Source organism: Zonotrichia leucophrys, chromosome 2, assembly GCF_028769735.1.
Source record: "Zonotrichia leucophrys gambelii isolate GWCS_2022_RI chromosome 2, RI_Zleu_2.0, whole genome shotgun sequence".
Classification (NCBI taxonomy): Eukaryota; Metazoa; Chordata; class Aves; order Passeriformes; family Passerellidae; genus Zonotrichia; species Zonotrichia leucophrys.
Genome location: NC_088171.1, coordinates 141,507,831 through 141,535,039, shown reverse-complemented (window position 1 = coordinate 141,535,039; position 27,209 = coordinate 141,507,831). Strand labels below are relative to the sequence as shown.

The 27,209-nt window shown below is 43.0% G+C and overlaps 2 protein-coding genes across 2 annotated transcripts in view; one reads left to right on the top strand and one right to left on the bottom strand.

Annotated features, from left to right (window-relative positions):
• The window catches only part of ANXA13 (annexin A13), a 262,163-nt gene that overhangs the window by 155,211 nt on the left and 79,743 nt on the right, over positions 1–27,209 (top strand). The window lies entirely within an intron of this gene.
• On the bottom strand, positions 786–26,063 carry LOC135443735 (fer-1-like protein 6). The gene is made up of 6 exons (XM_064704307.1): positions 25,951–26,063; positions 3,319–3,401; positions 2,490–2,616; positions 1,817–1,871; positions 1,591–1,722; positions 786–878 (listed from the first exon to the last, which is right to left on the bottom strand). Exons 2-6 carry the CDS (start codon positions 3,380–3,382, stop codon positions 786–788), a joined length of 471 nt encoding a protein of 156 aa, XP_064560377.1. The 5' UTR covers positions 3,383–3,401; positions 25,951–26,063.

Genomic DNA, 27,209 nt, shown 5'->3' with positions numbered 1-27,209 from the left:
AAACCATGTCCCCAGCTGCTACATCCACATGCCTTTTAAATCCCTCTGGGGATGGTGATTCCACTGCTTCTCTGGGCAGTCTATTCCAATGACTGTCTACCCCTTCAGTGAAGAAATTTTCCTAATATCCAGTCTAAATCTCTCCTGGTCCAACTTGAGGCCATTTCCTTGTGGAATGTCCTGTCACTTGTTACTTGGGAGAAGAGACCAAGCTCCACCTGTCTCTAACCTTGCTTCAGGTATTTGTAGAGAGCAATAGGGTCACCCTGTAGTTTTGCTGGGACTTTAGTTGCAATGAGCAGTGGAAGCAGCAATGAACTCTTGGAGAGCACTCCCACGCTAATAGCAACCAACCAGCGACACTCAGGCAGCCCGAGAACCCCTGCTGAGGAAAAGTGTCTGCATTAGTTTAGTTTCATTTAGTTAGAGACAGTTATATCTGAGGAACTGATGTAAACAAGAAGTTCCAACTCAGTCATCTGAGTCAAGTGGCAGGCTGAAAATTAGATGGATGAAGGCAGTGAGAAGAGAGAGCTAAGCTGAATTTCTCATTCTTCCTTGAGTTTGCTACAGCAGCAATGAGTGTCCCTGAAAATGCAGACTAAATCTTCCTTTTGGGTATGTTCCTTCAAATCTCTGCCAGCTGACTCCTCCTCCTTATGCTCTCCTCTATCCTCTTTCCTATACTTAATGGTGACTTTCTAGCACTCTTGGTACTTACAATTATTTATTTTAAACTACATTAAGAGTCCTTTCGATTTGAAGTGACACAAAAACAATGACCTTTACTGTCTTAAGCTTTCCTGGGTACTTACAGAGATGTTGATTATTTTGTCAAACAGCAACACCTGCGGTCCAACGAAATCGAACACGAAGTACTGTGGGAAGAGAGGGCAGCAGATGAGAACCATCCCTGGGCAGGCAAAGTGTGCTGTCAGCTGCATGGGTCAGCATTTGTGTTACTGCACAGAGCCCAGGTGAGATGCTGGGGGTGCAGGGGGGCAGTGGTGGACAAGGCAAAATTCTTTCCTTGTCCCTGATGTGTTTCTCCCACAGCCCAGACTTGTTTTCTACTCTATTCCTTGCATGGCTGCACAAGACTTATTTCGCAAAAGTCCATGGGCCTCAGTCTGCATCAGAAGGCATTGTCAAAAGGGACAGGAGGCACAAGGAAACCCAAAGGACCTGTTGGTTTTGGAGGTTGTTTTGGTGTCTTTTGTCACCAATTGGAGCAAACATATGTCAAGGAAGGGCTGAAAGCATGAGATAGTAGAAAAGGGAGTGGAGATGTGGGGGGGTGTAGTATAGACAAAGCTCCTAAATGGATTATTTAAAAAACTGCAGTAGCAGTGGTGGTAAGGCAGAATGTGCTGGAGAGGGTGGGGAACAGGCTGGACAGACCTTGAGAAGAGAAAGAGCAAACAGATCTAAAACCCAAGGGAGCTATTGCTGGTGCTTGGTCTCCTGGAGAGACCTCCCTGCTCAGACATGGAAGGGCTGCAACTTAATTCATCCCCTTATGAGCTACCAAATGGCAGAGTCTACCCAGAACCATTAAAGAAAGTGTCTTTTTAAAGAGAAAGCACTTACTTCATTGTAGAAAGGGGCATTTGTGCCTTCCTTTACTGTTGTTTGCTTCTTCTCATCACCTATCTCGATGATCACCACCGGGTCGATGTTCTCGCCCACCAGCTGCCTGGCCTCGATGATGGTGATGGCAATCTGTGGGGCACAGGGACACATGGACACTCCTGGGCTCAGGTCCAGTCTGCCTGAGGAATTCACAGTCACAACAAGGGCTGTCACCCCTGCTCACCTGGTAGTTCTGGGATTTCAGCTCCTCTTCATGAATTCTGGTCGCCAGTTTTGCCCTGTTTAAAGGACAGAAGAAGTTATTACACATCTCTAGGCAAGAGCTGGCACTTGGACACACACTGGAAAGACTTCTCAACAGTAAACAAATATTTTTTATGGCAGACAGCTTTGTTGAGAACTGTTGGGCTCTCATCAGCAGAGACCATCTCTGTCTTTCTCATGTACTTTTTGATAGGGAAACGTTTTGCATCCACATAAACCAGTGCAGCTACCACCTATCATGGCGATGATTTCACTTGTTGATCCCGTCAAGCTTGCCTCCATTCCTCCCCAGACTGCATTCCTCTCCTGTATGAAAAGCACAACTACACAAGTTCTTCACAATAGACATTGCTGTTTCCCTTTGGCTTGTTTTGTTTAGCACAGCTCCTTAGCACAGCTGAGGCTCACTCAGGATCCATTTCACTCTCCCTGCACTGGATGGCACCTGGTGATATCTCTGAGCTAAATGCATTCCACTCTGTCATGTGGGAGAGCAGGAGTGAAGGGATCACTGCTGTCAGCAAAGGGATTTTCTGTCAGATGTTTTGTTCAAGGGTAATGCACTTCCTGGGCAACAGGGATCTAAGAAAAGATGTCTAAGGGGATGTCAGGTAAGATACATTAAGAGGCACCTTTTCCTATTTGGGCTTAAGGATCCAAAAGCACTAGACAGAGCATCACTGCTCACTAGGTCTTCCTCTGCTTCTTCCTGTCTTCCAAGAGTGGCATGGAGAAAACTTGCAATCTCATCATGATCACCTGATGAAGAAAACAGACAAGGAAGTAAAACCCACATTTGATTTCCAGTAGCAAAAAGCTCACTTGGAGAAGAGCAGTGAATTCATCATCATGAACTGAATATTTTATTTATTTGGGTGTCCCAGTTAGAGGTATTGTCGTGGTCTGTATGAGCAGCATTGATTACAGCAGCAGCTCCCCTCCTGTGCAAAAGCATTTCCCAAATCCATGTGGCTGTGGCCACTCTCCTCACCCTGTGTGCACTCACAACAGGCACACACACACTACTGAGTAACGCTGCCAGCTTTATTGAGCCAGCCCATCCAGCCATCACAGCAGGCTGTGTATTTATGGTGTTTCTTTCTAAAAGAAGCAAAACTTCTGGAGGAATTACACACTTGTAGTAAATTACCTACCTGTAAAATAGGAAAAAACCTCTCAAAAATGTGCCATCTCTCTATGGAAAGAGGCAGGCTGACATTTTTAGTTTACTGTACCAGATAGAGCAGTGTGAACTCACAGAATCGGAACGTGAACTTCATGAAACAGTTAATGCAAAAGGAATTAGCTCTCTGTTTATTTGGGAGTGATAAGGAGTTTACTGCCAGTTTTATCAATGCTAAGCCTTGAGACACAATTCAAATGAGTTCACATGAAATCAGATCTAATATAATCCTCCACCACCTGCTCATCCCTGTTGAAATATTGATTTATGAGGCTTACCCAATGCGTCTTTGTTTGCGATAGTCAGCCCTTTCTCGCCTTTTTTCTTCTTCTTCAGCTTCATGCCAGCAAACAGCCCCTTTCTGAAAAAGTAAAGAAAATTGATCAGTGCAGTATTTTCAAACTTTTCTCTGTACTGGATTCTAATTTAACTCAAGGAGTTGTTAAGAGGGAGTTTTGATTTCCTAGCAAGATCATTATATTCTGAATTTAATTCTCAGCAAACTAGAGTAATGAGAGAAAGCTCTGACTTTTTGCTTCATCCAATATCGTTTGTTTTTTAAAACTTGGCCATGTACAGACAAGCATAATGTGACAAGAGCCAAAACTTCTGTTCAAACCAAGATGGCAAGATGCAAAGAAAGGAAATCAAAGATAAGTTTCCAATCTACTGACTTCCCACACATGTCACTTGTTCCTTATGCCTGTGACAAGACCAGAGATAAAAGGCAGATTAGAGGATCCAGAACAAAAACCGTTTTCCACTGAATTGAGATAAAGTCATTTGTGTAAATACCTTGGTCAGGACACCCACTACACCCATGATATCAGTGGCACATACACCACATAATTTAGGTAGTTCTCACTTCCTTTCAGCTGCAAAGCAATGAACAAGCCTGAACAAGGTTACTCCTCAAGCTGTGTTAGAGAGGTGTTTCTGCCTAGCATCAGTTCTTCCAAGAAAATAAATATGCCACGTGTTCCAGAGAGAGAAACAATCTATGCTGCTTGAGAATTTTGTGCTATTAACTGGACTGGCAAACAAATCAAGTCGTGACAGGAAACACTAAGGATTTCATATAATAGCAGCATTTTTCAGGTTCTTTGCTGGCCACAAATATGCAGTGACAAATATTCAGCAAATTTTCTTCCCCCTGTCATCAGAGAATTTGTTTGCCTAAATTATTGTAGGTATAAAAATTTACCTGCAGAAGCACACAGTCCAATGAGCCAAAACAAGCAGGCGCCTACAAGCTGAGTAAATCTGATAGTGACCAGTGCTCAAACATCTGAAATCATCTGCAAACTCAAACTGTGGAGGAAAAGATACTGCAAACTGGAAAGGGAAGTTGGTAATGTTTAAAGGTTGTATTCAGAGCAAGCAAATTAAGTTTACTGGCCAGCCCAAGAGGAATGTCAGCAATGTAGGGTACAATAGCAGAAAATGCACAACTTATTTGTGCCAAAGGATCCTAAAATCTGATCAGTATGAGTGAAAATGTAGCACCCAGACAAAAACAGGCATCAAGCAAAGCAAGAGTCAGAGGGTGGCTGCAGGAAGTGGCCATTAATAAACCTGATGTGTTAACTGGGCTGTCTTCCATGATTCTTTTGTTTACATAACACTCGAAATTGCCTAAAGACAGAGCTGCAGAAGGTGCCACAGGGTAACAGAAAGAGAACTGCCCAAGCTTTGAATAACTGCATGGTGCCAAGAGCAAAATCCGTCTTTGAAGTAAACCAGATTTCAGTCTCAGGTTTTTATTCTGTCAGAGGTTTGGGCACAAATGGCATCAGGCTGCATCTGAGCTCTGCTGTACCCCTGACCCAGAGGTCACCTTAGCCAGGATAACCATGCAGAGATGTGTCCCTGACCCCAGAGGTTACCTTAGCCAGGATAACCATGCAGAGATGTGTCCCTCAACAGCACCAGAGAGGCAGCAAGCACAGGTCATTTGCAAGGCTCAGCTATGGGAACAAAGAGTGCGGGTGTGTTCAGCAGGAGAGCAGGGTGGCATTCTCTGTACATGGGATTTGCCAGAGAGAATCTTCTCTGTAAGGGTCTAAACTAAGTAAATTAAGTCTTCAGGGAATTGAATGAATCAATCCTTCCCAACAGGCTCCATCACTGTGATATGTAAACCACTTGTCAGCCAGTGTCAGTGTGCACACCTGTAGGAATGTACCCTCTGTTGATGAAATAACCAAATTATCCTTTGTCTCCTTAAAAAGGAAAAAAGCCCAGAAGTTTCTCTCCTCAATTTGGTAAAAAGACACCTCATAAGACCTTTAAGACTTCACCTCAAACCTAGGGCTGCCAACTGGACAGAAGTTAAAAAGTCCTGCCTGGGTAATTCACTGGAAAAAGAAGAGAACGAAGGAAATAATCACTTTTGTGAAGTGTTTTAGCAAGAGCAAAAACCTCTTGCCCCTAGCTCGAGTTTTCCCTGTAAGAGCTTTGTTATTTTGTCTTTTATTAAAACTTTTCTGTTTCCAACACTGCCTCAGAAGCCATCCTGCTGATTTTATGCCATTCCAGGTAGCAGAGCTATCTCAGATATGATGGTTTCTCTGAGAGCTCATAAGACCTGGCTTGAGGAGAAAACCCATCACACACCCTAATACTGTGTACATGGGTAACATCCACACTGCTTAATATAACCAGCTAGGCATCCTCAAAGTGTTCTGTGGAAATGCTTTTTGTGGTAGACAGTTTGTGCTCATGGAAGGAATAAAAAAAGTAAACTTTCTTCAGATTTCCCTGCAGTTTTGACATAAATTCTGAAACTGCTGAAAACTGGAAAATTATTCCATCCATTCTTCCCCAAGACGGCATAAATTTTAACAAGAGAAAGTTTGGACCTTCTATGCAGTTATACCAGATTTGAGAATGACCCCAAAGTTATCCATACCTATCTGTATCCCTAAGCCAGGCATAAAACTTTGTGCCACCTCTAGGTAAGCCCCAGAGATATAATGAGGAAAGGTCTCCCATGTTCCCCCAGGACCTCCTGACTACCAGTGAGGCACAAACATGGGAAATCAGGAGAGCCTTGGGTGCAGAAAAACTCATTCACCTGTCATGGACCTGTGGGGAGGTTGGAGGCTGTTAGTGTTGAGGCATTGCTCACAAACTTCAGTGAAGATTTAACCCCCACATGATACATAATGCACAAATAGAGGCTTTGCTCCTTACTGAATCCTAGAAGTTAATTTGAGATAGAATAAAGCAATTTCATGCCCAAACAGAAAGCAGATGAAAGAATTCTTACGGGCTACAAAGAGGTTTCCTGTTTTAAGTGCTTTAATTAGAAGCAATTAAAAATCAGCCATCTCAGCTAATCAAGAACATTTCTTAGTTCAAAGAAGACTGAGTGTCCCAGCTCCTTTCACATGGGGATTGTAAAAAAATCTGAAGTCAGGAGAACTTCTTCTTTTCTGCATATGCACAGTACAATGTAGACCTTAGTTTATGAGTGTGATTCATTGAGGCTTCCCTGATACAAATAGTAAATAAGAGTGGGACAGCCACCATACCACAGCATTTGTCCATACTCAGACCATGCTGAATTTGCACCTCTGTAAACACAAGTGTTCATTTCCTCTTATCAGTGCCACAGGTCCACTGGGTCTCTGAATTAATTTTCATACCTTGAAAAAAAGACTCACAAATTTCATTCCCCTCTTGTCAAGGTTCATTAATGGCAGCATGCAGCTTTCAAAAAATTGCTTTCATGCTCTTTCTTTTCATCTAAGCTGTCCCATCATCACAGAGGCCTTGTGATCACTTCCTGCACAGCATAATGTTCTCTTAGATATCCAATAATTGCAATTTGCAGTCTAATTTAAAGGAAAGTTGGCCAAAAAAAAAATCCACTTCAGAGGTGTCAGCATGTCAGCATGAGTTCAAATGACTTTACTGAACCTCAGAGTTCCTCTACATTGTTTAAATGTAGTATTTTCTTCCAGCAAAATATTTTCAAAAGTCTGTGTGCTTGAAGAGTTGTTTTAAGGGGAGACTGGTTTCCTGCTGTGGGAATGGTTACAAGCCATGCAGAGACAAACAGGCCCTTGAAGGGTGCAGGTTATCTGCCTCACCCTGGGCACTCACTGAGGGGTGGCAGGAAACACTTCTCCATCACTTATGAAGCTGGAAGCATAAACTGAGCCATTGAAACACAGGATGTGTAGCTCCAGGAGGGCCCTTCTGTCCCTCCCTCAGAGCCCCCTCTCTGAGCAGTTTTCCAGAACTAGTTCAAGAAAAAACCCAGACGTGGGCTCAGCTGCAATAGACCAAGACATTTGTCAAGTTCCATTTCTGTAGCCTTGAGATGCCCTTTCCTTGTGCAGGTGTGTGAGCTGTGCTCCTGGTGGGCACAGAGGAATGAAACCAGGGAGTGAGAGCTGCACACCAGATCAGACACAGACACAAATCCTGTTTTATCCAGCACAACTCCCAAGGCCATCCAGCTCTCACATGGACAGGCTGAGTGAGCTGCCAGCGTGCTCTTGGCAGCAGAAAGTCCTCATTGGAGCAGCTTTGCCCTGCTCTTCCCCCCAAATCCCTTCTTCCCTGGAAGCAGCAGTCTCTGCAAACCTTTTGGAACCATCAAAATTATTTAGTTCAGGGATGATCAAAGGTTTGTGCACCTCAGCTCTGAGGCAGCTCCAGTGCCTGAAGACTGCAAGCCATGGGCACAGTGGTTGCCTTGGCTGAGGAAGCAGAAACTGAAGAAAGAAGAAAAAATACTTCTGCCTTCCTATACATGAACATAAAATTTGATAAGTGGATTTTTATCTTTGTATTTTTTTATTTGCATTTTCTATGATGTCTTGGTGGGGTTATTATTCAGCTCCTTAAAATTCCACTTCTTTCAATGTAAGTTCATTTTCAAAAGAGTAATTCAGTAGATCAAACAGTACTGCACCAGGTGAATAATTACCTACATGAGTAGTTCTAATTTCCATGAAATAAACACCAGTTCTCTAAGTCATAAAAATGTTACTTCATTTCATTTCAAATGCAAAAAAAAAAAAAAAAAAAAAAGAAACAACAAACCTGAAATATAGGAATGACTCTTGGCTCATTTTAACACTCCCACAATATGAACTAGTCAAGGAAATTATCTCATAACTTAAATCCCTTTTTCCAAAGAATAAAATGTAATTACAATACAATGATGTGGCTTCAAAATGAAAAGTCTACTAAATCTAAAATAGCCACATAAGCACAGTTGGTTAATTCACAACCATTTTTTATTAAGACAGTATGTCATTTGTGACAATAAGTGAAGTCCCAGAGAAGAAATTTTTTGCATTACATTTAATTATTAAGGAGGGCGGAATAAAATAAATTCTATGATCTTGGGCATATGGAAAGCAAAAAATTCTTAATGAGTGGTTAAAATGTATTCATTTCATGCCTTCTTTTCTCAGGATTATAGAAGTTAAGGGAAGACTTCACCAATTAATTCATTTCATTCATTCTGTTTCCCACAGCAGGGTTGCTTTGTTCAGTATCCCCCTTCAGATCCTTCATCTTGCTTCAGCAAAGAACCTCCCTTTATTCCCAAATCCATTATTTCTGATGTGGTTCTTTCAAAGCTTGGAGCTTTTACTAGCTGCCTTAACTTGTTTACACTTTTCCTGATATCCCCCTGGTTCTGCTGTTTTGACATGTCCAAGGATTTGCAATAGGAAAGCTTCAGCTCTTCATGGAGGTGAATACAGAATCCTGTATGACAAGTTGCAATTTAAAAAACAGCAGTGGCAGCCAAGGTATCAGTTCTGAATCTTGGCGTTTTTCATATCTATGTGACACTGTGACTTTACATGTCTTGTCTCAACTATTAATATCTCCTCCATAAGAAAACAAAACTTCAAGTTGACAATACAGTGGTCAGGATTAGTTACACACTGGCTCTGTGCATTCAAGAAAAAGCACAGCTCTAAAATAGCTATTCAGGAGAAATTCTGCTGTCTTTGTGGGTATTTCTGTGTAAAACTTCTGCTTCTTGCACTGCAGCAGTCAAAACCTGAAATCAGCCATTAGATAGCATAAGAAATTAAATTAAAATATGAAAGGGAACCTCTTATTCCACTAAATTACTGCATTCTGGCTACAGTTGGCTGCTTTGTATTCCCATCTCAAAAGGAACCTAAAACTCAGCAATTCAGAGAAAACACTGTGAAGTGTGATCAAAAGAGGGTCCTGGCAGAGTTACCCTGAGAAAGAGATGATAGCTTGTGCTTTTCAGGTGGTACAGTAAAAATAATGAATTATGCCTGAGAAATGCTGAACTGCTACCAAACACAAGAAGATGGTCCTGGAGTCAACCCTGGTGGTCTCTGAATTAGCAGCTCATGTGCAGCATCAGTAAAAGCTTCCACACTGTGCTGTCAGGATGGGTGTCAGGAGTGAGTGTCAACTTGCCTTTAAATCACTGGTGAACCTACACAAGGTCATTACACAGGAACACAGAATAAATCAGTTTAATATCTCATATTCTGTGCACAGCTTTGGTCTCCACATCTCAAATAAGGCAACAGGGTTAGAGAAGGCACAGAAAAAGGGTGGGAAAAGTCAGTTTATGACAGACTGACACAGCTGTAACTCTTCATTTGGAGAGGAGATGACTGAGTGGGAAAAGGATGAAATTTTGTAAATTTAAACTGGCAAATAGGGTGAAAGCAAAGCTGATTCTTACACAGCATGACACACAGTACAAGAATGAGGATGCACTTGATGAAACGAAACTGAAAATACTAAAAGAGCTGGATGGGGATGTTTCCATTAACACTCATGTAAAAATGTTCTGCATGCTAAGGAGAATGGACACAGAAAGTGCCCAGGCTCATGTGCTCTCCCTGAATATCCCATCCTTGTGCCACTGCTGGAGAAGAGCACAGTGCCAGATGGATATGGGATCTGACCTCATAGGATGTTTCTCCTGTTCTGGTCATTCCCAGATCATAAATACCAAATCCATGCATGGCTGGGTCACCTGGCATGGATTTGAATCAGGTATGGGTTCATTATCATGCTTCTCCATGAATGATCAAAGCATACATACATAAGCTTTTGCCAAAATTAACCTAATCCAGCATAAAGCCTGATAGTGAAAAAACAAATCCATTCTTGGAGCACACTTGAGCAGGAAGGTGAATTCATTCCCAATTCTCAGTCTCATGTGATCCTCATGTCTTTGAGAAACATCTGGGTTCACTATATTGTTTAACCACACCTGAAGTGTTCTTTGGAAGTGAGCTATAAAATAATGAGTGACATGGAAAGATGGATAGAGAAGGAGAGTCTCAGTTTCACCCCCAGACCACAAAACCACAGTGCTCAATGACATTATCAGGCAACAAGTTTAAAACAAATGAGGTTGTGAACAAATGAGGTATTCTTTAGTGAGACACCAAAATCAGACATTGCAAAGAAGGTCGTTGAGTTAGAGAATTCAAGGAGATTTCAGGCACATTTATGGAGTTTGTGGGCAGAGGGTCTGATATCCATCCAGCTCACAAACTTCCTAAGTGTATGAAACTGCTGAGGGCCTTGCTCATACCTGATTCATAAACTGTATTTCCAATTTTCCACCTTTAGCCCTTCTTGGGAGGCAGGAACTGGTTTGACAGAGTTGCTTCCATGCTTTTTTTTAATTTAAAAAAAATTATTCCCCTAGATGCAGAAGAAGAAATACCAGGTATACAGATATGCACTCTGAGCAACCTATAATTTGAGCTTTTGAATTGTGCACAGTTCTGCCACAAATGACAAAAAACTCCAAACTCTGAGAAGGCTTCAGGAAGAGCAGCACCAGAGCTGCAGCACCACAGTATCTCTGCAAACCCTGGCCATCCACCCTGGCACACACAGCCTTGGCTCTTCCAAACCCTGTCCCTCCTGCAGAAAACCAAGGACTTTGCATTGACATTTAGCATCCTTATGCATCATCAGTCATGACAACAAGGAAGCCACATCCTGAACAGATGCAAATTAGTGGTTCCATTCAACGACATTTCTCATGTCAATACACAAGAGCTGGGGAACAGATCTACTAAATACTAACACAGGCCTACAAAATAAAGAACACAGTTATTACATGCAGAGAGGTCCTTTCTTGTGTTCCTGCACCTCTTAGAGCTCTTTACTCCCTTTACAGGGATCTTGACCCCTCATCTGCTCAGCTGTGAAAGACTTCCATGAGTTTGTGCAGCGAGAAATCATTAAAGACAGCACAAGGCATTATGGACTAGCTCTTACCAGGAATAATAATCACACTCCCCAGAAGCAGCCAAAACAAGAATTAAAGGACTTGTTGATTTCTTTTCCTTCAAGAGAAAGTCTTCAGCTATAATTAGCTGAATTTAATTTAAAGCTTGGAAGAATTTCCTGAGGGTATTAGACATACCTGTGGGACTGAGGTACCACTGTTGAGGGCTCCATCCTGCTGCTTTTCTTTCAGTCTCTACCTTTTACATGGTGAATGGGGCTTTCCAAGCTTACAGAACCAATCAGGCTGCAGAAGAGCTCTAAGACCATCAAGCCCAACCTTTTACCTGAGACTGCCAAGCTCACCACTAAACCATGTCCCTGAGTGCCACATCTACATGTCTTTTAAATACCTCCAGGGATGGTGACTCAGCCACTTTCCTGGGCAGCCTGTTTCACTGCTTGATAACCCTTTCAGTGAAGAAATTTTTTTTTAATATCCAATCTAAAACCTCCCTGGTCACATTTGAGGCTGTGTCCTCTTGCTCTATTTGCATTTAAGTTTGCTTCTTGCTGGTAGCAAATGTGGTGCCTGGTTAGTCAATCTGGTAAACACTGAACAAGAACAAAGATTTATCTCAGTGCAAACATGAACTCCTCTTGCTCTGCAGAGATCTGCAGGAGCCAGTCTGTTGTGGAAGCCATGCCCTGCTCTTGAACAGCAGCTCCAGCTAAGAGGCCAGCAGGAATACAACACCCACCAGGACACCTTGAAAAGTTTAGATTTCAGACAGCCTTAGCAACCACTCTCTGAAAAAATAGGCCTGTCTAAAGTATTCTTGTATTCACACTCACTTCTTTTCTAATAAGGACATAATTTCTTTTCTCTATTTTTATTTTCCACCTATAGCTTGCCTAACGTCTCTCTATAGCAGGTCAATGTACAAGGCTCTGGATTGTGGTTCCCCCTTCTAATCCTCTAACCTCCCCAGTTCAAAGGCTTAGTATCTGTTATTCTTGGTTAATAAACCATCATATTGTCACAGCTCTTGTCTCTAGTATTGTAAGTACATCTGCTTCCTTGACATTTCCTCTTGGACTTACTTCAGTCCTTGCTGAGAACAAATTACAGAGGCACAAGACCACTTTTGTTCTGTGCTTCCCAAAGACAGTTTTCACATTGTTCTTAACCTTGTCTGATGGGAGCTGGCCTTTAGAGAGGACACTCCATTACTGTGAGCTGAACATCTCGTTAAGGACACCTTTGGAATGAAATATTTGAACCCCAGCAGAAGGATTCATTATTCCCAAAATACATCATTGAGTATGTGATGAAGTGATGAAGTGCAGTGATGAAGTACCCATAGCACATGAGGTTTCAGTAATTTTGCTGAAGTGAAAAATGCAGAGAAATTAAACTACAGTAGACAACTTGACCCAAATGATCAACCAGGGTCAAAATTCTCTATCTTTTCATTTTTTCTCAGTGGAATTTGGGGAAATGGCTGCCTCTGAAGGTCAGGCTTATTTGCTTTTCTTCTGTTGAAGAAGATTCCAGCCTAGCTGTCCAGAAGCTGCCCTGCCCTTCACCAGCATCCATCACACTCTTGTTTGACTTGAGTGATTTCTCTGCTCAAAGGAGAAATGGTAATTAAATCAGATATCTCATATGCTCCTGTATCTTTAAAAACCATATGTAAAATTCCCTTTTCTCCACTGGAGCAGAAAATTAATGGGTTTTTTTCACTCATCCTTCTGAATTTTGTAATTAGCCCTGAACTCTTGTGCTGGCTTTTACTGGGGATACTCTTCTTCAGTTTCTTTTCCTTCTTTTTCTCATCTATCTTGTCTTTCCCAGTTTTGGGTAATGATGTGCCTGTTGCTTTACCCATCTACCTCCTTTAAAAGATTCAATAACTTTCTTATTAGAAAGCATGAGCTCCACTAAGGAAGGAATTGGAACATGGATAATAGCGGATAAAGCACACCCAGTGGAGGCAGGCTGGGCTGACAGCAGAATGCTGTGGTCCCTGGGACACCCCACACAGCACAGCCATTCCAGAGCACTTTCACCAAAGTGAGGTTTTAAAGCACCCTGTTCTAGATTAAATCCTAAACACCAGGAGAGATCAGGGAGCCCTTTCAGTGGAGGGGTTGCTCACAGTCTGCTAAAATTATAAAAAAAAAATTCTCTCTTGCAGAGCTGAATTGAGAAATGATTCATGACCTGCACAGAGTGGTTTCCCTACCCTAGAAATTGCAACCAAGTATGCACAACTGGCAGCTCTGCAGGAGAAAGCTGTCAGGGAGAGTCCTGGGCACCCAATACTCAGGGGATGATCAGTTTTGTTCACCAACATCCTGTCAGGCAGCCAAACTCTGCTCACCTCTGCAGAGAGCTTCTCTGGCAGGCTGCAAGCCCCCTACACCATCCAGATCTCAAACAGCTTGTTTTCTGACTAGGCAAAGCTTCCCAAAAAACCTGAAACAATCCAATAGCATCCCCTTTGCTCAGCTGGCTCTGCATTGAGGACTTAATTAGCATTTGAGTGGCAAAAACTGAGGTGACCATTCAGTAGCTGCCCTGACCTAATTATTTTCTTTTTCTTTTCTTTTTCTTTTCTTTTTCTTTTCCTTTTCTTTTCCTTTTCTTTTCCTTTTCTTTTCCTTTTCTTTTCCTTTTCTTTTCCTTTTCTTTTCTTTTCTTTTCTTTTCTTTTCTTTTCTTTTCACTTTGTTGAAGGAGAAAGTAGAGAGTAAGTTTGTCTTCACTGCTTCATTTTCCATAGGAAATGTTTTCAGGCTTATGAAGTTTAACAGTTAAGATTCAGTGTGTAAAGAGGTGCAAATCAGCCTTCAGGCCATATGGGATGCCTGCCTTGAGCTGCCAACAGGGCTTTTTTGAGTGGATGTAAACATGTACACTGCTCCTCAATGTGTGTGTCTCCAGACTGGCAAGGCTGGCTAGAAATCTCACAGATTGTTTTATAACTGAGCACTGTAACAGCAAGGAAAGGCTGTGAGGGTGGTATCTCCTGTTGTTGTTGCTGTAAGGACCATGTTCCAGGTGCAGCTTCAGCCCATGTTTTCTGAAGTTTGTTTCCAGAACTGCTGTGGAACAAGTAGGGCAGCAGCAGGCTCCATGTGTGTATCTGTACACTCTGAAATCAAGCCATGTTTGCAGAGCACACGGTGCTATGGAGAGTCTTCTCCCAGGAACTACCCTTTCCATCTAGTGCTACTCACTACAAAAGCCATGGGTGCCATACAGAAACTGGACATTAAATTAGAGAAATCAGACCATGTGATCCTTCCTATCTGTATGAGCACCGTACTGACAATTCCATTCCTCTCACCCTTTCCTAGTGAAACTAAAATCGCTTCAAGGCTTCCTCAGAGACTTTCAGAGACTCTGTGAGACTTTCTGTGACCATATCTGACCCCAACAGAGTGGGGTGCTGGTCTTTACCTGCCATTGTATCACAGACAGTGAAACTTGTCACCATAATGCTCCTGGTGGTTGCTGTGGCACACAGGAAGTGCTGGGTGGGGGCACTGTCCCCATGGTTGGGAGAGCAGGCTTCAGGGTGGTGGTAGCCAAAGTGAAATGTCACCAGGGGGTTTAACCTATTAAAACTGGTGGAAGACCAAGGGAGCAGTTTCCAGCTATGGGGTTCATACAGGAAAGCAGCAAGGAGCCCCACAGGAACCCTGCCTTCACCAGCTGCCCATCCCAGATCACAAAGCACATCACAAATCACTGCCTGAGGGGAAACACTTTCCTGACTCTCGCCTCTTTTCTCCTCTCCCTCAGTAAATCCAACCTCAGCAATACTTGTTAAAATAATATTTTTCCCACCATGCTCAAAGCTCAGCTTTGCATCTCCCACTGTCACCCAGCAGGAACAGCCCTGCACCAGCTGTGAGCCTCAACTCACCAGCCAAGCACCACAGGACAGCAGTCCCTGTGCCTGATGGATTGCTCTGTGCCACAGGAACAAGAGGACAGAAAGTTCTGGCATGTTCATTTTATGAATCTGAGGCTGAACAGAAACTCCCTTGTATTTACAGAGTGGGTGTTTCTCTGAGGTGCCTGATAATTCAAGGTGGGGGCTGTGCCCAGCACCAAGTTCTAGAATACTTGGCAAGTCAGGAGTGTCAAGAAATAGAAAGCTTACATAAGGGGAGGTTTTCAATAAGTCAATATATTAAAAAAGTGACTCAGCCCCTCTCCTGTCATAAAAAAAAGTAGACCAGACCTGGGCTAAGTCCAGCCTTCAGTGGAAGGCCAGGGATGAGGGGAAAGTCAGGATACAGAGTCTATTTCCAGCTCATTCCTGCCATATCAATAAAGCTGTGTAGCTCTGAGTGGTCTCTGCAGCTGATGGATTTAAAAGATTTACCTGTCCCGTGGATAGAGTGTCAGACTTCAGTGGTTTGAAAATGCTCTGATCAAACCATGGCATTTCTAGAGATGGGCTGGTGCATCTGAAGACAAAGTGGTTCCTCCCAACTACCCTGGGCACTTAGTGATCCCCATGTTTACATGGTTTGTGTTTGGTTTCCTAAATGGGTGCAGAATATTGCTCTCAATGACCTTTGAGACCCTAAGGGACCTGGTGCCCTTTGTTCCACTGGGACAGGAGGTAAATGCCCCATCTCTACATTCTAGGACAGGCTGGAGAGTGCCTGAGCAACCAGATCTAGCTGAAGGTGTCCCTGCTATGGCAGGGCATTGGGAGCAGATGACCATTAAAGATATCTTTCAACCCAAACCATTCTATGGCTCCAGATGGGACCAAACTGGGTGTGCTGCTGTCAAATGCAAGCAGCAATAAACAGTGACTTCATTTTGTGGCAAGTCAGAGAACAAGAAGCACAAATTATCTGCTGACAGGGAGTCCTCAAGGCATTGGAACAACCTCTTTTGGAGGAAGTGATACTTGGTTAGAAAAAGACATTAAATAGGCTGCCCACTCAGCAGGTATAAATTGATAACTTGCTGTGTTCTCTCAGTGACTGGGTAGCCCTATAAATGGGATTCCTCTAATTTTTCAGGGAAGAATGCATATGTCAAAAACAATACAGAATCATCTAACTAATGATCCAGCTGAAAAGAAATAAAGAGGTTTAATAGAGCCAAGTAGAAAGAGCCGAATTTGGCTCTTGTAAGTGGTGCTGCAAAGCTGGCCAAGGGCCAGGAGGAGTGCAGATATGGAAGTGGCTGTACAGGGCCACAGCAAGACCATTTCCCCAGTGCTTCCTACAGCTTTGGGGAGCAGGTTGCAAGGTGGTCGCACAGGGATGGAGAGTCAGAACCTGCCAACCACTGCAAGACCTGGCTGGTGTGGGACAATGCTGTTGGATTACCCTCAGTGAGTGTATTTCTTCCTGAATATTGAACAGATGGATGCTTTGATGCAAAGGAAAACATTTCAAATTTGAGAAATAGAATATGTGCTTGTGGAAGTGAAGCATTACATTCAGTGCCCTGCCCAGGGAGACCTGAGTGTTCTGATACCATCCCTAACTCAATCTTTTAGCACTTGCTTTACTAAAAATAAATTATTTCAGGGAGATAAAGGCATATAAAAGGGTGGAGGGAGTGCTACTCAAGAGCCCTGAATTGTAGTCCCAGCTTTGCTCATGGCAAGTGAGCAGCTGCCTGCAGGTTTCTGTGCCCCTGCTTCCCCTTCCCCCTCCCTGCTTGTACAGCTGGTGCTGCAGTGTGGCTCAGGCAGCACAAAGTGACTCAGACCCTGCTGCTGCCCTTGGTTCTGCTCCTGCAGCCATAAAAACAACCTTCTGTATCTGCAGAAGCAATGAAGCATCAGTGACAGACTCAGGGCTGTGCTGCTCTGCAAAAGAAACCTGCTCAGCAGCCAAGTCCCAGAGCAGTCTCAGTACCAGCTCAGCCAGAGGGGTCTGTGATCTGCCCATAGGCAGTGATGATCCCTGAGTTAGTGCCCTGTGAGGGTAAAAACAAGCCTAGGGCAGGAACTGCTCCTGAGCAAGCCTTGTCATGTGCAGCCAGGCAGACAAGCATCCCTTGCTGAGCCATTTCTCACAGGCAGTGCCTCAACCCTTCCCAGGCCAGGCCAGATCTCAGTATTGAGCCCAGGCTTTGCAGCTCAGCTGTGCAATCTCCTCTTTCCAGGGAGCTTGTTATTTTACAGGACTCACACACAGTACTGTTATTTTACAGGACTCACAATATCCCAAGTCTTTGACTTTCCAAAGTCCTTTAGCAAGATTTGTCAGCAAATTATTGTGGAGCTAGAAAAGGAAAGGAATCACAAATCCCACCTGGGTGCACTTGGCCCACAATATTATGTATCTTTGGATGTGGTTGTCAATCCCAAATCAGAGGTCAGTCTCTTGTCAAGGGATGAGTTAAATCACAGGGGTTTAATTCCTCTCCCTCCCTTGCATTCCAGGTTACAGAAGGCTGCCTGGGCCATGGGTATGAAACACACTTAGGGCTGCCCTATTTTGTACCAAACCCTGTCAGTGCCAACAGCAGCTCTGTGAGCTCTCACATGCTCTGATGGGGAAATAAGGCTCTGCCCAGTACAGCTCTCAGGACTCATGACCAAAAATCACAGCCTACCAATACAGCCCCAAGACTTCTGTCTGGGTCATCGCACTACAGTGATGACACAAGATATACTGTGAATGTCAATTAAACAGTGACATGTGCAAAGATGCTTCTGCTTTATCAGTAGATTGTCTGCACTGGAACATAACCATTGACTAGTGGGAAGTGTTAATCCCAAATAAATCCTTTCTGACACAGGAACAAAACCAGACTGTTTGCTGAGGGAAGTGCTCAGCATCCCAGTTTATCCCCCACACACAGTGGGATTCTCTACCAAGCAGACATGAAGTTCAAACACTGCTCAGGAGGACAAGCAGTTTGGTTTCCATGAACAGAAAGCTGTGAGCACAAAGCAGCTCTAAATTCACTACACCTAGCACAGGTACAACTCAGGCTGTAGCTCACCTTACCAAGACAAGTACAGACACCCAGTATCAGGGGTCCTGGTGGGCAAATGTGGAGGATAAGGAATGTACATTGCCCTCCCAGAGTTTTACCAAAAGTTACTGACAATTCTTGAGGACATAATACAATTCTCTATTTACAAATGCCTATGTGTGACATTAAAGTTAGAATTTTTGCATTGCCCACGGCCTGACAACACTTTTTCACTTCCTATGTCCCTGTGATCCCACACTGCCAACATTAGATCTCTTTTCTTGTTAGATCTCTTTTCTTGTTAGATCTCTTCTTCCATCATAAATCTCTTCTTATTGTCCCTACCTCAGCTCCAGTCCAAATAAGTGAAAAGACCATCACTGACCAATGTAAAAGATGCTCCTAGATAAAGAGGCAAGCAGCTTGTTATTCTGACATTTCTTGAAACAGGATGAATCTCACTTATCTTAAAGCGCAAAGGACTCTTATTTCTGGCTCAGTGGAGCTGTAAAATGCAAGAGTTTACTGTTTACATATTCCAGAATAACCTCCTGTTCCGCAAAACTTTCAAATTAATCTTCAGTATGATTTTAGAGGATTATCTCCACAACAGACTTATCTTTTGAAAACCCGGAGAGTGAATGCTGCCTTCAGCATTTCTACAGATATCAGGTTTAAAGGGAGTATTTTATGGAATAGCTGCTGCAGTAATTGTGCTCTGGTCCAGACAGCAAAAAATCAGGTGACTTGATTTTCACTGTGGACAGCCTGTGACCTGCCAGGCCAAATAAACTCCTTTATTCTCCAGCCCTGAACCAGTCATAAGACAGACAGAAAAACAATAACAGCTTGAACAATTACTTACAGAGTGTGAGGATAATTGCCTATGGAAATCCCAGGGATCCTCCAAAGGCTCTGAGTGGGACACAGGGCTGCTGCCACCCAGCACCAACCTCTGGCAGTGCTGATCAGTGCCACACTACACTGGGGTCTGGGTTACCCTAGCAGGCAGCTGAGCACCACACAGCCATTCACTCACTGCCCCTCAGTGGAGTGGGGAGAGAACAGGGGAAAAAAGGGAAAGCTCTTTCATTGAGATAGAGAAGTTTAATAGGACAAAAATGATGGCGAAGAAATAATGATAATAATGATATTAATATTAATATTATTAATAATATTAAAATATTAATATTAATAATAATAATAATAATAATAATAATAATAATAATAATAATAATGTTGTATTATTACTATTATGTACAGAACAAATTATACACAGTGCAGTTTGCTCACCACTCACTGACAGCTGCCCAGACAGTCCCTGAGCAGCAGGTCACCACTCAGTCACTTCCCCTAGGATATTGTTCAGTATGATGCCATATGGAATGGAATATCCCTTGGATCTATATGCTATGGAATATCCCTTCGATCAGCTGGTCAGCTGTCCCAGCTGTGTCTACTCACAACTTTTTGTGCACCTCCAGACTCTTCACTGGCAGGGCAGTGTGAGAAGCTGAACAGTCCTTGACAGAGTGTAAATACTTCTCATGAACAACTAAATCAGTGTTAGTAAAATTATTCTCAATCCTAAATCCTAATCTTGCAACACTGTCCCAGCTGCTAACTGTATCCCAGCTGAAACCAGGACTATGTGCTTTGCACTGATGCAGCAAAATGCCTTTAAACTGAACTAGAAATGGGTCTTCTCTGGTGCTGCAGCAACCCAGGTTCCATTTGCTACCAGAAAATCCAAACTTGTAAACAGAAAGTGTGTGACCAGTCCAAATTTTCTACAAAATCACCTTTTAATTCAAAGACAGTTTTATCTTTCAAAGGAGAGGGCCTGAGAGTTCTGGGCAAATATCTTCTCTCTCACCTTTTACCACAGCCATCCATATATCATTGTTTATCAGTGTTACCCCTTTGTTTCCCTGTTGCTAGAGGGAAGCTGCTCAAATAAAGGCTGTATAAAATGTCCAGAACACTGCTAATGCCTACAGCAACATCTCTATGTCAATATTCCCATCTCATCAATGTCCTTGAGAGGATCCTCCCTTCACAGGGTGGAACTCAAAGGAGTTTGCTGTTTGGGGTATGAGTCACACTTTATCAAAAATAAGCACATTTGGTTGAACCAAGTTCTTTTGGTTATTGCAGTATTTCTCAAGATGTTTGGAAGCAGCCAAGTTACTGCAATGTCACAAGCCTTGTGAGTGTCAGAGATGGAAATGGCTGGTCAAAAATACCTGTCCATGCAGTCTAGCAAGGAGCCTGTCTCCACATAAAAATTGATCCTCTTGTGAGGAATCAGGTCTGCATCGAATTTCATTCATATTTTACCAGGACTATTTAATAAAGAAGAAAAGCAAACGAACATGAAAGAAGATATAGATTGTTATATGAAGAAAGACTGATGGAGGAATTACTAATATGCCTCTTTGTATACAAACATACAGAGGAAATATAAATCTTCTATTCACAGAATCACAGAATAGTAGATTGATTTCTTGAAAGGGAACTTTGAAAATTATTCAGCCCAACCCCTTCACCACAGACAGGGACATTTCTCACCAGACCAGGTTTCTCCAAGCCCTATCCAACCTGGTCTTGAGAACTTCCTAGGCTGGAATATCTTCAGCTCCTCTGACAACCTGCTCCAGTGTCTCACTGCCCTCATCAAAAGAATTCTCCCTTATGTCCAATTTAAATGTGCTGACTTCCAGTTTAAAACCATTGCCCCTTGTCCAGCCACTACAAGCCCTGGTAAAAAGTCTTTGTTTTTCTGTAGGTGTCCTCTGTGTATTGAGAGGCTGCAATTAGGCCTCGCTTGACCTTTCTCTTCTCCAGGCTGAATAACCTCAACTCTCTCATCTTTTCCTCACAGGAGAGGTGCTCCAGCCCCACATCAATGTCATGGCCTCCTCTGCACCCTCTCCAAGATTCTTTCCCATGTTGAAGACTTCAGAGCTGGACACAGTGGTGGGGACGGGGGCTCCAGGTGGGCTCTCACAAGAGCACAGCAGAGGGGAAGAACCTCATCTTCCTCCACGAAACAGGATCAAACAATCTGCTAGGCATCCCCTCAGACTGCCACAAGATTCCCTTCCACCCATGCTATACTATAAAAGACATTCTAGGATTTGCACTAATACTTTCTCTACTCATCTCCCTGGCACTAATTTCCCCCAACCTCCTAGGAGACCCAGAAAACTTTACACCAGGCCATGTTTCTTTTGATGCAGCCGAGGACACGCTTGGCTTTCTGGACTGCAAGTGCACGTTGCCAGCTCATGTCCAATATTTCACCAACCAGGATCTCTAAGTCTTTCTCTTCAGGGCTGCTCTCAGCCCACTCATTCAGCAATTCTGATATTGGGGATTGCCCCAGCCCATGCATAGCACCTTGCACTTGAACTTCATGGAGCTCACACAGACCCACTCCCCAGTCCTGCCCCTCTGGATGACATCCCTCCCCTCAGGGGACTCAGCTGCAGCTCTGGGCTGGCTGCAAACTTTCTGAGGGTATTTGTGTGACTCAAAGAGGAAAGCAATATATCCCTGAAGTAATTTTCCATATCCACTATTTCAAAACCTTTTCATGCCTAGCACAACTGCTTTGCCTTTCCTTGTGCTTCAGTCCCTACCAGAGCTGCTGAGCTGTGGTGAACAGGAATAAAGCTCCAAACCTGAAATAAAGGCCCCCACTATGTTCACCATTGCTGGGACTGAGGCAGGGAGCCAGGGTTTGGTCCCACTGCACATTAGCAGGCAGGATGCTGCTAGCAGACCAGGGGAGACAGACAGGCTTTTCCAGAGAGCATTTAGCCACAAGGGTTTGTGTGGGGTTATGTGAGTTGTTTTAGGGAGGGATACTTTCCTCAAGGACATCAAGCAGCCTGCATACAACATAATACCTAAAATTAATCCCAATAATCCCACCCAGCCTCCTCTTGTCTTGCTTCTGTGACAAGATCTTTTATTAACTTTAAAGCTATTCCACAGTAATGCAGAAAAAAATATCTATGTGATAATAACTAGAAATTCTTTCTTCTCTGATGGAGATATCCCTTGTCTGCAGGATCAGTTCTACAGAATATTAAATGACTTGAACTCCAAAATCACATAAATTCATCTCAGCAGAACAAATACATTTCAGCAGAAGAAATTGAAAAATTGATACAAATCTTGCTAGTTTCATTTTAGGTAGATATTCTTAGATTTTTTCAATGAAGGAAACAAACTATTAAAGCAAACATGACCTTCTCTTTACACACACCAAACCCTTGTGTAGTTGTCCTAGAATTTAGGGTGAGGCACAAATTAAAATTTGTCACTACATTACATTTATTTAATCACCATTTATTTGCTATTTATATAAACTATATAAAATTCTAAGGCAAATTCTCTAAGAACTTTGGCCAGGCTTTGGTCTCAGTTCCACATCTCTGACTCCATAGAGATGCTACAAAATCCATGAAAAATTCTGGGTTTGTTCTCCTACAGCCAAGGCAAAATTTGTTTTCTAGATCCCCATTCAGCTCTACTGCAAAAGAAGGTTGAAACAAGAATATACACTACGAGCAAGATAGCCTATTTAAATAATCTTACTGTTAACAGAAATACAGAAACATATGAATAAACATGGATAGATGCATATTTATATTTGCATATGCTCAAAGACTCAAACACCCACATTTTCCTCTGTTCTCTTCCAGCAAAAAGCCAGTAACCTTTCCTTATTAAAAAAAAAGGACTTAAAAACTAGAGCTAATCCCCAGCTCATGAATTAGATCAATTTCACTAAAGTAAGATTATTTCCAGCTGCTGCACCTGAGTATTGAAAGATTTAGGTGTCATATTTTGCCTTTAGATGCATCCTATTGCAATGAAAAGCAATGAAAAGTTTATCTCAATGGATAAACGGATTAATACATGTATCTACCTCTATATCTACTTATGAAACACAGCAATGCTGTTTCTGAGGACTTCTTCAGGGCAGAATCACAAAACTACAGGGAGAGATACCAGCTATGTTAAGCCAGCTGATGCAGACACAGAAACCACTCTTACACATTCAAGCCCCACAGCCCTGGACCAGGGTGCTCCGAGGGATTTCTGTTCTCTTAACTTGCACTGCTGGCCAATGCACACCAAGTGTCAGCCAGAGTGATCCCGAGGACAGTAAAATTCTAGAAAACAGTGGAGAAGAAAGAAAAGACCTAAAGATGCAAGAAAATATGCTTGCCAGAGACATTCGTCTCTTCCCATCTGTAGTTCAGTAGAATTCATGATCTTCCCTTGAAGACTTTCAAACCAAAGAAATAATAATACGAAACTTGCTGACTTAAATGAAACCCTCATGCAAGCACCTTAATATTGAAATTCTAGGTCTCTAGGTATTCTAAACCTTATTTTTTCTAACTGCAGATGTCTGACATTTTCACTGCCAAGAAAAGACATTACCTGGGCTTTTTTCCTTCCATCTCCTACACCTTCCTGCTGTCTGCTGTCAAGCTGGCCTTCAGCACCTCATCCCACACATGCCAGACACTCCAGCGTTCATCCTTTGGCTGCCATAGGGATTCTGCCTGTGTTTATGATTAACCCACCCAGAGATCCGCCAGGGCAGGGTGAGGCTGTTCAAACACTGAATTATACTCAGGATGGTTATTGTAGATAAGCTTTCCCAAAGCACTGAAGTGTAAAAGTGCTCTTAGCTGCTTACTGAAGCCTAGCAAAAGTCTGTGGTTTTGGCTCATTGTGCTCCTTTACAGAAACATCTTTTCCTCCTCCTACCATGCTGCTGCAGTTGGGTGGGATCAGCTCCGGCTCAGCCAGTGTTCAGGCTCATAAAACAGCTCCAGAGGCACAACAGCCTTATGTTCTGGGGTACAACAGTGCCAAAATTTGGGTTTTTGGGAGTTATGAGGTATATATCCTTTCACAGGGCTTCATGTGGTCCAGGTATTTGCTGCACTAACACAACTTCTGCTCCTTCTCTGCATGCATAGACCCTCTCCAGATTTACCACCCCAGACTTTTCTCCCCAGTGTACAAATATCCCAACAATATCAACAGAATCTTGGGAGTTTAACTCCAAGATATCAGAGACTGGTAGAGTGGATAGGCATAAGAAATATTTTATTTAGTTTAGGTCTTCCCAGAGTTCAGAGTTATTGCTCCCTGTATGTCCCAGATATAACAACAACAAAAAAAAATCCCAAAAACAAACAAAAAAGAAAAAAATAATCTCAATTCTGAGGACAGACCAGCATTAGAACAACCTGCTCAGAGAGTCTGTGTGATCTCTGTCCTGGCAGATTTTCAAAGCCTGGCTGGACCAAACCCTGAGCAGCTCTCAGGGTCCCTCTCCTCTGAGCAGGAGGCTGAACTGGAGCCCACCCAGAAGCCCTTGCTCAGTTCTCCTGTGATCCCATCCTGTGATCCTGTATTCTGGGGATGGTGTGTGGAGCATATCAGGCTTTACAGCATGGGTTGAGGATAAAATGAACTTCCTGTAGAGGTATTGGTCATACATTTTCTCCGAATTACAGCTTATGCAGCTGCTGTATGGGAAACATTCTGGTTTCCTATTTCCCTGGGTCATTTGCAGGCATACTATAACATTTTAAAATTATTCATATGGCAAATGATGTTCTACAGTCTCACAGCAATGCAACCAATGCAACATTTCCATTAGTCCTTGAAGTAATACAAGCGTAGACTTTGGGACAAAGCACAAGGCATAGTTTAGGCAATATCTGGTTTAACCTAATTCAACTAACTGAACATCCGCCTGCTGCCCAAATACACAGGGTGTTACCCAGCTCATCATTTCATGTCTCATATAAAAACATATATATATATATATACACACTGTGCTCCATGGTTCTGCAAAAGTAAACATCTCCCATGTATTAAAAAATGAATGAAATCAAAGAATAAAGAAACTGCTGCAATTAATAAAATTAGCACAAAAAGAGGGGACCTGTCTCACTGAGCAGTTCATTGCATGTGTAGTCATTTTGCTACTCAGTGCAGTAGCTTGGCAATCCATGTCCAAGTGTTGCCAAGAGTGCTATTAAGGAGTAGATGAGGAAGAAAAGAAAAGCTCCATCATCTGGCAAGAGGAATGTCTTACACCATGAAGGTTAATTCATGTCTCTCCAAACAGGCACTCCTCTCTATCTTAGTTAAAAACAGATTATGACAGAGGGAAACTCTAAAGGTTTCAACCTTTCTTAGCATTTTCTTAATTGATTTTTTAGGGCTTATGGCTGTTTTAGCACTTGGCTACTCACACAGATGCTGAGTGCTAAGGAAAACTCACAGGGACATGTTCATACCCCATAGTGTAGACATTTATCACTGATGGGTTTTCATATGGCAATCTGAGTCAATTTAACCCCTCTTTGCTGCTGGGAAGGGATGAGGACAGTATTTCCATTTACCAGTCCCCTTTTTGCTCTCAGCCATCTTTCTGATGCATATGTTACACCAACTATAGCAACTCTCCTCTGAGACAGTTTATCCACCAGGAAGGAATGGGCCATTTGGAACTGTCTTCCAGGAGGAACCAGAGAGTCTGGAGCCAGGAGGAAAGGAGGGAGAGCCATTGTGCAGTTGGGAATAGGAGAAAGGACAGCAGGGAAGGCAGAGCCATCAGGGTGGCTCAGAAGCAGATGAAACCACAGCTCAAGCACTTTTTCTCCACTTACATGTTCCCTTGTGTGGCCTGTGAAGGTGCCAGGTGAGCAGTTTCTTAATTTCTTTCCCAATTGTTTGTTTATCCTGACAAAGTAGTTCCAGCAGCTTTCTGAGGAAGGCTCCAGGTATGTTTAGGTGGATGCTCCTCAGGACAGCAACTGGAAACAGGAGAGGACCCAGACTCTGAAATAAGGGTGCAAAGGAAGCAGAGCAGCTCAACAGGGGCAACCAGTGCCACCTGTGGTGCTTCAGGACATCCTGTTTGTCTCCCTTCCCTGTTCCAGAAACAGGTGGGTGCCATGGATCCTGTGTTACACTTACCAGCCCTTGTGGGTGGCTGCCCTCCATGGCATCTCTGATGCCTGTGCTCATACAGCTCCAGTCTGGTTGTGATTCAGCAGTTCAGGAGGACTGAGTGTGACCCACTCACTTTTGATAGGCAATGAATGCTGCAGGGCTCAGTTCAGAAAACTGAATTAAATAAAACAAAAGATGGATTTCAAAATTTTTTTGAAAGTCATTCCAGTCTAGTCTGGGTTATCTCAACCTGTCCAGCTCCCACATTCAAGAAAATTTGTCTTTCATGGTGCAGAGCTCTTTCACTTCATAATTATTTTGGGAATTTTTCTGGGGCACCATTAGTTCAGTGGATACTATAGCTGCCACTGGTCATTACCTTACAGAATTGATGTTGTTTCCTTCACATTTAGGATACTGACACATCTTAAGGTGGGAGAATCATCTCTCATGTTGACAGACACCCATCAGGTATCAGCTGCCCTCATTCAGCACTCCAGGGGCCTTTCCAATGTGCCTGTGCAGAGAGGCCAGCAGAGCTGTGCCTCACTGTCAGCATGAATGGAGAGGGCCTTTTTGAGGTTAAACAACCTTAATCTCACTCTAGGTATTTTTATTTCTCTAATTTCCTGAAAGATGCCAGTCTCTTGGCTCTGTGGGAGACACTGATGGCTCTACTGCACAGGGGGCACAGGGGAGCTACTCTGAATTAATATTTCAAGTGGAAAAATTCAACTGCATTCATCTCTGTGTAGAGACACATGCTCAGAACTACCATGACAGTAATTTAATTTGGTTTCCTTTGCTTTGGAAGTTAAATAAATGAAAGTGAAGTGAGGCACACTTCAGTGCCCTGGTGGGGGTCACACAGGAGCCCAGTGAGGTCTGTCTGATCTGCTTGGACACCATGGGGGCAGAGGAGGCGAAGAACACAACTGTGACCTGAAAAGCAGTGGCTGTAGTGAAAGTCTGT